This window comes from Panthera uncia (assembly GCF_023721935.1).
Source record: "Panthera uncia isolate 11264 chromosome E2 unlocalized genomic scaffold, Puncia_PCG_1.0 HiC_scaffold_19, whole genome shotgun sequence".
Lineage (NCBI taxonomy): Eukaryota > Metazoa > Chordata > Mammalia > Carnivora > Felidae > Panthera > Panthera uncia.
The window spans coordinates 7455497-7468058 of NW_026057588.1; the positions used below are offsets into that span (position 1 = coordinate 7455497).

At 59.6% G+C, this 12562-nt stretch overlaps 1 protein-coding gene across 1 annotated transcript; it reads right to left on the minus strand.

Moving 5' to 3' along the window:
* Positions 1-228: 228 nt before the first annotated feature.
* On the minus strand, positions 229-12561 carry TBC1D17 (TBC1 domain family member 17). The gene is made up of 17 exons (XM_049622007.1): positions 12317-12561; positions 11938-12036; positions 11634-11708; positions 7435-7558; positions 6514-6721; positions 5979-6090; positions 5710-5868; positions 5251-5379; positions 5052-5155; positions 4127-4221; positions 3600-3716; positions 3396-3496; positions 3216-3315; positions 1905-2002; positions 1625-1741; positions 1044-1130; positions 229-953 (listed from the first exon to the last, which is right to left on the minus strand). The coding sequence occupies exons 1-17, from the start codon at positions 12335-12337 to the stop codon at positions 732-734; spliced, it is 1968 nt and encodes a 655-aa protein (XP_049477964.1). The 5' UTR covers positions 12338-12561; the 3' UTR covers positions 229-731.
* Between the last annotated feature and the right edge of the window lies 1 nt (position 12562).

Below are 12562 nucleotides of genomic sequence, written 5' to 3' on the forward strand. Positions count from 1 at the left end.
AATGTGCACGAAGCAAAGCCGTTAGCCTTCGCGGTGGAAGGAGCTGCGCCTCGTTCTGGGGCCGCAGCAGCTGTCCTACTTCTTCCTGGGCGGTGGGGCCCCACCGGGGGAGGGGGAGAGGAGGGACCAGATGGACACCGATTTGTGCCGCTGGTAGATGGTAATCACGGTGCCCACTCCGGCTGTCACCAAACAGAGGAGCCCTGATGTCAGTAATAGCCCAGCAGGCAGGGGGTTAAACACGAGTTTATTGTTTTCATGTAACAAGAAGCTGGTGGGCAGAGTCCCTAGAGTGTCTCAACAGCTCTGCAGGCCCTTCCATCTCGGTTATGTCCCGGACGTGTCCCCGCAAAGCTACCGGAGGCGGCCATACCCCAGCACTTCCTCCTCATTCCTCCAAAAACCCCAAATCCAGGCGGGTAACAATAGCCCTACCTCCACGAGCCCCCCAAAGGCCTCCTCTGACGTCTCATTGGCTGGGTCGGGACCGCGTGATCAGGCGTCAGCAGAGCAGCAAGGCCACCACCCCCTCCCCATCCAGGTCCACGCCAAGATAGCCGCCTCCTTCACCTACACGAGGCCAGCTGGACACGGGAAGTGTCAGTTTAATGAGATGGGCTCTTTAGGAGCCGCGGGAGGTACGGTGGGGAGGCCCGCCCTCTTCGCACACTTCCTCCCCAGCCTCTGCGATCTGGATAAAGTGCTTGTGCCGGGCAGGCCGGCCGGGAGGGTTAAGACTTCACGCTTTCCTCTTCCTCCCCCTCCTCTTCCTCCTCCTCCTCCGGCAGGATCTCCAGGCTGCTGTCCGGCTGCGGGGCTGTGTCCTCGGGGGGAGGTGGGGCCGGTGGGGCCCGGGTGGGCGACAGAGGCAGTGGGGAGGCAGGGGGCGAGGGGCTGTGGGGCTCTGTGGGTGGCACCAGACCCAAGACCTCCTGCACGTTGTGGGGCAGCTCCTGCAAAGTCGGCAGGTGGGAGCGAAAAGTCAGTGGTTTTACCGGGGGCGGCGGGGCAGGGAGGGGTGTTGGCAGAAGGCGGGGGCTCACCGGGCAGACGGTCAGCTGCCGGTAGAGGGCCTCGGCCCGCGTCAGCACGTCCTCCACGCTCAGCTTCATGGTCAGCTCGTTGATGTGCTGTGGGAAGGGGTGGATCAGGCCTGCAGGCCTACGGGCCCTCAACCGCCACCGCCCCAGCGCCCATTCCGTGCCTCTGGCTGGGGACACAATGGAAGAAAGACAGACTGGGGAAATGGGGGCCGCTTGCCAGATGCAAGTACAGTGAAGGGAAAGGGCACTGAGCTCCACCCCTATGGCCCTGTCGTGCATTAACGTGATAGGGAAGGGGTAGGTCCCCCCTCACGTGCTGGCCGCACCCCATAAGGGTGCTGCTGGCAGCCAGGGATAGGATGGGGTAGGGAAAACAGCCCGATGTCACGGCCATGGTGCTCACAGCTTAGCCAACCGCACTTCCCACAATCCTGTTTTGAGTAGTTGCTACCCCAAGGCAAAGTGTGGCATGGGCACAGCACCAGCCTCTGCGGAGTTCACACCTGAGCTGCCTTGAAACGCTTACGCAGGTCAGGACTGGCAGGGAGAAGGGGAGGACTGGGAAGGAGCCAAGGCCTCACCTTGAGGATCTCATTGGAGCCGAAGCCAGAAAGCATGAGGGTGTCCCGTTCCATGTCCAGAATGGCACAGGCCACCAACAGGTGCAGATTGGGGCCAGGGAGCCCCGTCCACAGCACCTGGGAGGGCCAGAGGGAGGAGTCACCGCGCAGTCTCTGCCTGAGGTCCCACCCAGGTCTGCCTCACCCCTGCCCACTTCTCCCCCCCCACAACCTCCCAGCCTGGGGTTGCTGACCTATTTCTCCTTCCTGTTCACCCACCGACCCAAACTGGGGGGCCCACCTCCCACAGCCGAAGGACGTCCGGGAAGGGGAATTCTCTCTTGAACCAGATGAGCAGCCACCGGAAGCAGAAGCAGAGAGAGCCAGAGTCCTGGGAGTCTGGAGGAAGACAGTGGTGGGGAGGGGAGGTGCTGAGCAGAGAGCAAGCCCCAAAGCCGTTCCAACCCCATTCTCATTTACAGTGTGCACGGTGGTCAGACTGCGACTCTAAGAAGTTATCTCGGTCGTAAGAATCTCCACCAGTCTAGGCAAGGAGCTTATGCCCAGCATGGGAAGGCTTCAGCAGCGAGCCAGGAATGCTCTGTGTCCGCAGGAACCTTCCAGACTCCTGACGAGGTGAGCCAGTCCCGTTTCCCACCTTCACATAAAAGGGGTGCAGTGTGCACTCGAGGAAAAAAATAAAAGGTACCAATACCCAATGCTGGTGGAGGCGTGAGGAAACGGGACGCTCATGTGACACTCGTGTGACACATGTGTACTTGGCTAGCAAAAAAAAAATTGGTAAAATCTTCCAGGAAAGCAGTGACGGGAACAAACATTTCAAAAGCCGTGAAACTATCTCCTGCCCTGAATACAATTTCACTTCTTGGGATTTAACCTAAAATAATCATCCCGACTATGGTCATTATGATGAGAAACTGCCAATAACTGACTCGTCCGGCAGGTCAGGGGAGATCTAGTCTTGTAGGCACTTAAGGCAGACACAACACCTGGTCCGGCAGCTAGTGTCCAGGCGCCCCCGGAAGTGGCCTGTGCTTTCCTGGATTGCCTCCTCTTTGGTGAGGCGATCTTGGCAATAGCTGGGGGACCAGGGCCACCCTAACGTCAGTGAGGAAACGCCCCTAAAGAACTTAACTCATCGTCACCTGCGTCACTGGCGTTCAGAAAGAACCATATTATCGACAGCAGCTTTGACTTTCCTTATCGGGATTCCCTGCGTTTTTTACATCCAACAAGCAACGAAGAATAATTTTGAGGCCGGAATGCAGCGGGCCCAGCCCCGGGAGCCCCGACAACCAGTTTGCAATCCTGGTTCAAGGTGGGTGGAGGGACGAAGTGCTAGCAGCCGCGCCCAGCCCCCACCCCTTCCATCTGCGAAGTAAGGGGCTTGGGGAGCGTGGGGGGGGGGCGGGCCACACGGGAGCGTGGATGCGTCTGCGCCTGTGGGGAGGTTTGCTCCCAAGGGCAATCCTGCGTAAATTTTGGGTTCTGGGTTATGCGGGGAGACATTTCTCTCGTTTGGATCAGGACCAAATGTCCCGGACACCGTCTGTGGCCCCGCCACCCACTGACCGCCCGCTGGGACGCCTACCCAGGAAATCGCAGAGCGACGGGTCCAGCACCCTCAGGAGCAGCAGGAGCTGCCCGAGCTGCCGCTTCATCGTCTCCTGACTCTCCTCGAAGTTCCCGTGCTGCAGGAGGGACGGCGAGATGAGGAGCCAGACCCCGGTCCCTGGAGGGGCCTGTCTCCCATGCCCGCGTGGGGCCTCACCACGAGCTCCATGAAGCCACAGAAACACCAGAAGGCATCCACCTCATTCTGAATGACGTAGAGGATCGGGGAGAGGAGGTCACTCATGCCCTGGACGTAGCCTGGGGGAACACGAGGTCAGGGCCCGGCCTAGGCCCTCAGCACCCCGCCCCCCTCCCCAAGGGAAGGCCGGACCCCCAACCCCTGCCCGGGCCGGCGTCGCACCGAGGTCGAAGTGGTACATGCAGTAGGTGAGGAGGATGTCGTTCAGCAGGCCCAGCCCTGGGTTCTCAGGACCCTCATAGAACTTGTTGGTCCTGTCGGTACGGCTCACGTCTCTCTCTGCGGAGACAGGGCGCGGGATGCCAAAGTGACGAGGCTGTGGGCACCAGCCCCCGCTCCTCCCTTCCACAGACCCCGGGCAGGTGTGAGTCGGTCCAGAAACCGTCTCGGGCGCTCTCACGTGAGGCGCCCTGCTTCATGCTTGGCCAGGTCGCTGCATCCTCCCAGCCACCAACAGTCACTGAGCCATCCACAGGTGGGAAACTGAGGCCCAAGGAGGCAAAACCACTCGCCAAGGCCTGACGGTACGCAGACGGCAGGCTGAGCCCAAGGAGTCTGGCTCCCTTCCCCTACTCCTCATCTCCTCACTGCAGATAACCTCATCCCTTTTCTTGGGAAGGTAGGGGGCTCCCCTGTCCTCTCCCTGCCGTTTCCCATCTCCCCGCCCCAGCCCCGGCCCCGCGACCCACCGATGAGGCTGCGGTAACCGTGCAGCAGTGAGTTCCTCCGCTCCTGCTCGGGGCTCACAGATTTCCACTGCAGCTTCATTCGGAAATACTCATCCCTGAGGGGCCCGGAGAGGGGTCACACAAGGCCACGACGCAAGCCACCCAGTCGCCCTCGCCCCTGTCCCCGTGCTTCCCCTTTCTGACATGTCTCACAACACACAACAGCCTTGTGAACTCTACACCCGATGTGAGGCTCAAACTCACGACCTCAAGATCGAGAGTCGCATGCTCTACAGTCTGGACCAACCAGGCACCCCCCCCGCCCTGTTGCAGGCTTTTGTTCCAAGTCTGTCATCCCCACTGGACAGAGAGCACTGGGGCAGGGACCAGGACATACACAGTGGGGTCACAGTATGTACCAGGAAGGAGGAGAACTGGGCCCATGGGGTTAGGAGGACCGCCACAGAGTGCTGATGGTGGCAACGTTATGGTCTTGGAATGGAACAGCGATGGACATGGGAGATGGACCGGCCTGCCCACCACCGTCTCCCTGTGCCAGGGCCGGTGCCCGCACGTGCCGTGCCAGGCTCTTGACTGACCTTTCGGGAGCCAGCCTACCTGTGCATCTGTGATGTATCAGGTGCCGTGCCGTGATAGAGGGATATGTTCAACTTGGGGGGTGGGAGCTGGGCAGGGCGGGGGGCGGCAGGCCCACAGTTTCTCACTCGTGTTTTCTTTCTTTTTTTTTTTTAAGTTTATTTATTTTGAGATTGTGAGCGAGGGAGAAGCAGAGAAAGGAGGTGAGAGAGAATCATAGGCAGGCTCCGTGCTGCTGGCACAGAGCCTGATGTGGGGCTCGAACCCGCGAACCGTGAGATCACGACCCGAGCCAAAACCAAGAGTCAGATACCTAACTGACGGAGCCCCCCAGGCGCCCCTCACTCACGTTTTCTTGCGCACGTGGGCCTTGTGCTCCTCGGCTGAGCCCTCCCAGCTGAGGTACCCCAGGAGGAACTTCCAAGCTTCGCGTCTCAGGCCAGGGCTCAGACCCTGGGGGAGAGAGCAGGGCCCGCCGCTCAGAGGAGCCTCCCCCTGGCCGCCGGCTGGCCCTCCCCGGTCCTCTGCCCACCCACCCGGCGCCTTACCCCCGAGAAGATCCGGGCCTTCAGCATGGGGACTTGCTGAAGGCGGCCCTCGGGGCCCACATGGTGGGCCCACTCCTCCTCTGTGACCGGAGGTGCCCGCTCCACGGCTGGCCGCGGGCCCAGCTCCACCTGTGTGACACAAGGCAAGTGAGCTCAGGGCCTCACCCATCCTCCGGAGGCCACCTGCACGGCAGCTCAGAGCCCTCCTTAGCTCCACGGACAGTTAACATTCAGGGTGGGGAGCATCTCCTTCCCCGGGCCAGCGCCAAAGTCACCCTCCGTGTCAGGAAGGTCCTCCCCGAGCGTCACAGGCTATAAGCGTTTTCCTCGAGGTCACTCACACGATCTGGTGAGAGTGGTGCTCTGTCGTCCCCATTATTGTGGAAAAGGGGACCCAAGGAAATGTGGTCGCCCGCCAAGGTGACGGCCAAAACACAGCAGGGTCCACCTGATACTCACACAGGAGATGACCTCGAACCCAGGCTCGGGCTCGTCATCGGGCGGTGGAGGAAGGTCGGGGGAGGCCCCCTCTGGGTGTGGCTGCAGGGCTCCCCGGAAGAAGTTGGTCACACGGGAGAAGCCGCCGAAGGTGGTGGAGTAGGGGTCCTGGAGGAAGCGCTGTGGACAGGGCCAGAGGGCGGTCACGGCTCCACCCCACCCTGCCCCGCCCACCAAGGCGTCCACCCCTCCCTGCCCACAGCGGCCCAGCCCGGCACCGCGACACTCACGGACACCACGTTGGAGCTGTCCTGGTCAAAGAGCTGGAGGTGGTGGAAGGAGCTGGAGAGGGCCGAGGAGTCGTGGGGGAAGACAAGGTAGAGGCGGGAGTCCTGCGGGGAGCTGGGGAGGGGCAGGTGCGGTGACACACTGGGTGGGTTCCCTCCCGCTTCCAGCTACAGCGGCCCAGCTGCCCTTGGGGAGGCCCTCGCCTCAGCTGGACCCCGGGGGTGGGCACACGACCCAGGGCTGGCCGGTGAGAGGCGGCTCCAGGATGCCGCTGGAGAAGGAACCGCTTCTGTCACCGGGGCCGCTAGGCCAGGCCTGCAGGGGCCCCCAGAGAGTGATACCAGCTCTGACGCAAAGAGAGCAATTCTTCCTAACGTTCCAGGGCCCGGGTCCTGCCTGAAACCAAACTACCCTTTGGCTTTGCGGTTACACGCACCAGTGGATTCCCCCTTTCCTGTCTTTAAAGCAGTCTGTTTCTTTCACAGCCCCGAGGGGCCGGGCCCCGGGCACAAAGGCCGGTGCTGGAGGAAGGCTCACCTGGCCAACAGCAGGTAGCGGCTGAGGACACGGAGGAGGGCGCGTGTACCCCCGCGGTGAAAGTGTAGTGCGGGCAGGGAGCCTCCGGCCTGGGTCACCAGGACCAGGTAGGCCCAGCTGAGACCTGGCTTAGACCGGCGGATGGACTTGAGCTCCCCCAGACTCACCGAGAAGGCCCAGGAGCCCCGGGGAGAGCTGGGCTCTGCACCTGGAGAAGAGAGCCGTGTTGGGAACGGGCGCAGGGAGCCCGAGGCAGCACACACATCTCCCAGGAGCCCTCTGGGAGCCCTGGGTCACCTCCTGTCTCCTCGGAAACGCCCACCGCGGACTTGCTCCGGAACCTCCCTCGGCTCTCAGGGTGACGGCTTTGTTCCTCGAGCTGGTGGCAGGCCCCTCGGGTCTACCCCCTGCCCGTCTTGTCTCCAGTTCGTTCTCCAGACCCCACACTCAGGCCACAGCTCGAGTTTCCTAAATACACCCGATGCCCTGTGCCTCTGGCCTTGCACGGCTGCTCTCTCTGTTGGGGAGAAAACTCCCAGGTGTCGCCCCCCTGCCCCGCCCCCAGAGCCGGAGGCTGGCATCACCTCTTCCCAGAAGGCTTTTCTACTCCCCAGAGGGGCCAGATGCCTCCTCTGGGGCCCCCAGCACCCTGTTGAACTCCAGCATAGCCCAAATCACCCTGTGACTCTACAGCTGTCCACCCCCACAGCCGATGAGGGAGGGAGCCCGGTGAGATGAGCAAGGTGGGAAGCCCCGGGGACCCTGCCAGGCTGGACCTGGACCGGGGACAGTCCTGCACCCGATCCATTCTCCTGAGACTGGAAGGCCATCTTGACTGTGACCAGCAAAGCCTATGGAGCCATGACCGCGGAGGGTAAGCTGTGTCTCCACCTGCCCCTCAGGGGCACCGGCTCAGCCTACCTCTAGCGGGCTCTGAGTGGCGGGGCTGTGGCCGCACAGTGCTGATGACAGCCCAGTCGGGTTCGTAGCCGGGGTCAAAGGTCGGTTCCTCCTCAGAGGTGCAGGCGTCACCCCCACTCACATCCTTGGGGTAGGAAGATAAAGAGAGCGAGGGGCTGTAGATTCAGGACTTCCAGATCCGAGCTGTGAGGCTGCCCTGGAAGGCGGCCCCGTTGAACAAGTAGGGCAACTGAGGCAGAGAGGGGGCACAATACTTGCCCAGAGTCACCCGGTGCGGCCAGGGACCGGGATAGGGCCAGGACTCAAAGCCAATCTCCTGGTGGCTCTAACCCAAGCACCACCACACGGGGGAGCACAGAGAACACCCGGGACTGTGCGCTCCGCCCGCCGACTGCCGGAGGGCACAGTGCTTAAAGTTAAGTAGCCGGTAGTCACTGGGGCAACTCAAATCAAAGCCACCATCAGGTACCCTTCACACTCACCAGGACGGTGAGGATTAAAAAGACCGGTTAAGAGAAGCACTGGTAGAAAAAAATGGAACCGCATATACTGCCCCAGGAACGTAAATGGAAGGAGCTGCCGCAGAAAAACCTGGAAGTTCCTCAAAAGGTTAAATGTACAAGTACCATACACCCCAGCGGTTCTACTCCCAGGCGTATACCCAAGAGAAATGAAACCAAGCGTCCACACTTGAACGCACAAACGCTCAGAGCAGGATTATTCATAACAGCCCCAAAGGGGAAACAACCCAACCGACGCATGAGCAAAATGCGTGGGGCTCCGTTTATACACCACGTCCAGGAAAGGCCAAGCCAGAGAGACGGATTACTGGTTGCCAGAGGCTGGGGGAGGAGAGGATGGGGAGCAGGGGCCAACGGGTGCAGGGTTTCTCCGGGGGGGGGGGGTGGGGGGGTGACGAAATGTCCTGGACTTAGACAGTAGTGACAACTGCCAAGACTTTGCGAACAGAGAAACGCTCGCCTCTGTACTTTAAGAACTTAAGTTCTTCCGTAACCATGTGCTTTATCGTAAGTGAATTTTACCTCAATAAAAGAGGCAACTCACAGGTTGTTACGAAAACAAGTAAAGTGCCCTGCGTGGGGCCTGCTGGCAGATTTGGGTAAGCAGTGCAGGTGAGGGCCGTGCTGAGGGTCACAGTGCAGTCCTGGCCGATGGTGCTGGCCGCGGGCCATGGGGAAGGACAGGGAGGGGAGGGGAGTCCCTTCACAGGGACGGTATGCCTTCCTGTCAGGCAGAGGTTGGAAGGCGAAAACTACATTTCCCTGGCTCCTCTGCAGCTAGAGGTCAGGACGCAAGACAGAGGCTACCGGAAAGCAGAAGCGAGGCAAAGGCAACTTCTGGCTGCACTGGCTGTGTTTGGCTGACGAAGAAGACTCCTGTTTTCCCCACACACAGAGAGGCGACTAGGGTAGAGGTGGTGGCTAGCTCAGTCTCCCAGTGCCAGGTACTAGCCTTGTAGGGCCCAAGCAGCTTCCTGCCCTTGGGTGGCAGCTGGTGGTAGGGACCGCTCCCAGGATGATCTCTCCCCGCTCCCTCATTTTGGCAGTGGCGGCAGCTCCCCTGGCAGGTCAGTTCTGCAGGGTCAGTCCCGTTCTATCAGCCCTTGAAAAAACTCTACAGGCCTCTCCCTGCCAGCAGGAGGGTGGCCTTTAATCCTTCCCTGCTGAAAGTAACTGGTGTTTTGTGCCTCCTACGATGAAACCCTGCGTGATGGGACCCTGTTGGAAGGACACAGACAGTGGATCCACCCAAAAGCCATTTCCGCTGCTCCCTCCAGGCTGACGGAGCCCCTCCCACGACAGAAGTTAAAACCTCCCCATGTTTCCTTTCCCAGCCTTCCCTGTGGCTCTGAGTGGCCGTAGGGACCCAACTCTGGCCAGTGGGAGCTGAAATGACACCTGTGGGGAATGTAAAGAGAAATCCCTGATTTAAAAAAGGCACGTACAGGGATGAACACCCCATTTAGAACAGCCTTTGGGTGCCGTTTATGGAGAACATGGTGTCTGTAGCTGTGGCAGCCAACCAGGGCCAGAAGGGAGTCAGAGACACCCATCCACAAGGCTGCTGAACCAGCCCTGGCAAAGCCATCCCTGCCCTGCGTGTCTTGTGAGATGAATTTGATGTTTCGACGTTTACATGACAACAAGAGTCAGTGCTGCCGTCTGCGAATGTTTGCAGCTCTCTACTCCTTGGGCACACAGCAGGATCACTGTTCGCTGAACTCTACTGGCTGGATGGAGCCATGCAGCTAGTCCTGACCAAGGGGCTGGGATGTCTCCAGGATGGACTGCTGAAATGCCGGGGAAGAACTCTCCCTCTGCCACAAGGAACGGTGGCTTCTAAGACAGCCACTCTAGCAGCACGCCTTCCCGAGTAATCGTGACGAACAGAGCTCCTTGGCCAACCTGCAGCACACAGATAGAGTGAGCAAAAAGAGCCAAAAAGGCTGGCGCTCCAGCAGCCTCTTTGGACCACAAGGCAGCCGTGAGGATGCATCCCGTGTGCTGGGGATGGCAGAGCAAAGATGGAAGGGACCCGCCGTCTTCTGGCCTTTTCAGCTGGAGAGGTATGAGCTTCTATCTAGCTGAAGCCACTGTTATTTCCATTTCTATCCCACATAGCCAAATATAACTGCTAACTGATGCCGAGAGTTTGTGGGAGATCGAGAAAGACAGATGTGAATGGCACCCTGCCTGCCCCCCTCTTCTCTGCCTTAAAAAGCAGATGCAGGGGCTCAGCTCAAGCAGCCATTTAAAGGTGACCAGGGCAAGCGTGGTCTGGTCTCACCGATCCAGGCCCCAGGGTCACCAGCCACGGCCCGTAGCCCCATACGTCTTTGGCAGTCTTGTGAAACAAGAGAAATAAACTCGTCGGCTTAATTTGTTGTCGGCCAGATGTTGTGTTCCTTGGATTAATACGCTGTATGCACCTGTGCCTTTCCTGCTGAAACCCGTCTCAGTGAGTTTCTGTGGGTCAAAAGTAAGACTGCCAAGGAGAACAGCAACATTTTCAAGAAAGGCACTCAGACCGCCCGTGAGGCTGATGAAAAATGCAGAATCCTGGCTGGTTCTTCCTCAACCCCCGGAAGCCAGATCCCACAACGGATTCCTGGAATCGCCACTTGTAATGCTCCCACACTAGGTTATTCAAAGCTCCACTGCCCCAGGTCAGGCTTCATTCTCTCTCCCTGGCCCAACACAATAACCTCTCCCTGGCCTCCCAGCCTCCAGTCTCCCTCCATTGAGACCTTCTGCCCACCCCCCACATGGTTTCCCATGGAAACTTTCCACACCCACACCCTTCTCCCCCGATGTTTCCCCCAGGGCCCCTAGAACGCAGCCCAAGCTTCTCAGTCGGGCATTTCACGTCGAACTACCTTCCCGGCAAAACCCTCTACACGGGCATCTCATTCCCTCCCGTATCCTGAAATACTCTTTCTCCTACCATCCCTGAAATACTTTCTTGCCCCGTCCTCCTTCTTAGGGTTCCGGTGCCAATGTCTGCTTCCTCCGGAAATGGGCAGGGCTCTGGAATCAGAGTCTGGGTTCAAACTCAAGTTCCAACACCTCCTAGCTTTCTGACTTTGCAAACAGGGCTCCCAATCATTGTGCCTCAGTTCCCCTAAATACAGTGGGGGCGGGGACTAAGGCAGGGTCTGATTGAGACTCATCTCCGGTCCCAGCACAGAACCCGGTGACAGAAAGCCTCAGGAGTCTGTAATAACGAGAAGGGCAAAGTCTGGTACCCGGGGTAAGAAGGAGTACTGGTAAGTGGGCGAGTCGCCTTGGTCACGTTCAGTTTCCTCTCTGGACACGGACGGCAGACCTGCCCGAGGGGAAACGCCACACCCTTTCAAGTTCTTGTAGGCTGAGAGGCCACGGAACCCGAATCCACAGGCTGTGTTGTCCTCTTGCATTCTGGCAGGGCTCTCCCAAAGAGCAAAGGGGATGAGAGGGCAGCTGTCCCCATGGCCACAAATCTCAGTGTCTGCTTTCTTTTGAATGGGCATCTTCAGCCCCATTTCACAGAGGGGAGGAAACCAAGGGGCAAAGAGAACCTAGATCCCAAGCAGGGTCACACAGGATCTAAGAGTTAGTCTGGGACTGAACCCAGGTCCTTCAGATATCTTCTACCGCGGAAACCTGGAAAAAGCAAGTGGAGAAGAGAGAAAAGCCTACCTTCTTGGCGAAGAGAATCTGGGTGGAATCTCCAGCCTCCTCTACAGGAACCCACTGCAGGAGGACATCACTGTCCTGAGGAAAGGAGAGAGGAGTTTAGAAGTGCTGCCCTCCAATCTCCCCAAACCGTATTTCCAAACTTCTTCCCCAGTCTGGACCCCCCAGACTTACAAAGCCCCTTCTCTCCCTCCAGTCCGCACCCCCTGCCTTCCTAAAGCCCCATCGTGACCTCCAGACCATACGCCTACAGATGCGGCCTCCATCCCGCTCTGGGCCTGCCGAGCCCCGCTGCCTCGCGGCCCACCTTCTCCACAACGCGGATGACGCCAGCGATGAGGGAGTCCGGGTCTTGGTGCTTCTTGGCACTGGTGTGCAGGTACACGCCACCCTTCTCAAACACCACCTGGGGACAGGAACCAGTGAGGGGCGGGGCCCAAGCGCAGGTAGACGCCCAGGGGGCGGGGCCTGGGAGGGGTCCAGCCGCTCAGGGGGCGGGGCCATAAGGTAAGGGTCTCGCCTAGGGCAGCGGAGGGGAGGGTGACAGCGCATTTATAAAGGAATGATGTGTTTGCTAAGGCTCAGCCGGGCTCCCAGAGCCCCGGCAGAGTCTTGGGGCGAAGCCGACCACCGGAGGGCGGCGTCTCGCAACCACAGAAGGGAAAGAATGCGTCCTCGGTGCTTACCTTGTAGCCGGCTCCCTCCATAGCCGCGGCCGAGGTCCCACTACCCAGGTCCTCTCCCTTTCCGGGTCATCGTGCTGTCACATCCGGATAGGAGACTCCCCTGAAGCCTGGACAGTGGTAGCGCCCTTGCCTGTTCTAGAACAGGAGTGGATGTAACCATCTTTCAGAATCGGGTGACTGAACTTGAACCACGAGGGCTTAAGTCACATGGCGCAAACGCTGAAGGTAGAGCAGCCCAGCGAGAGT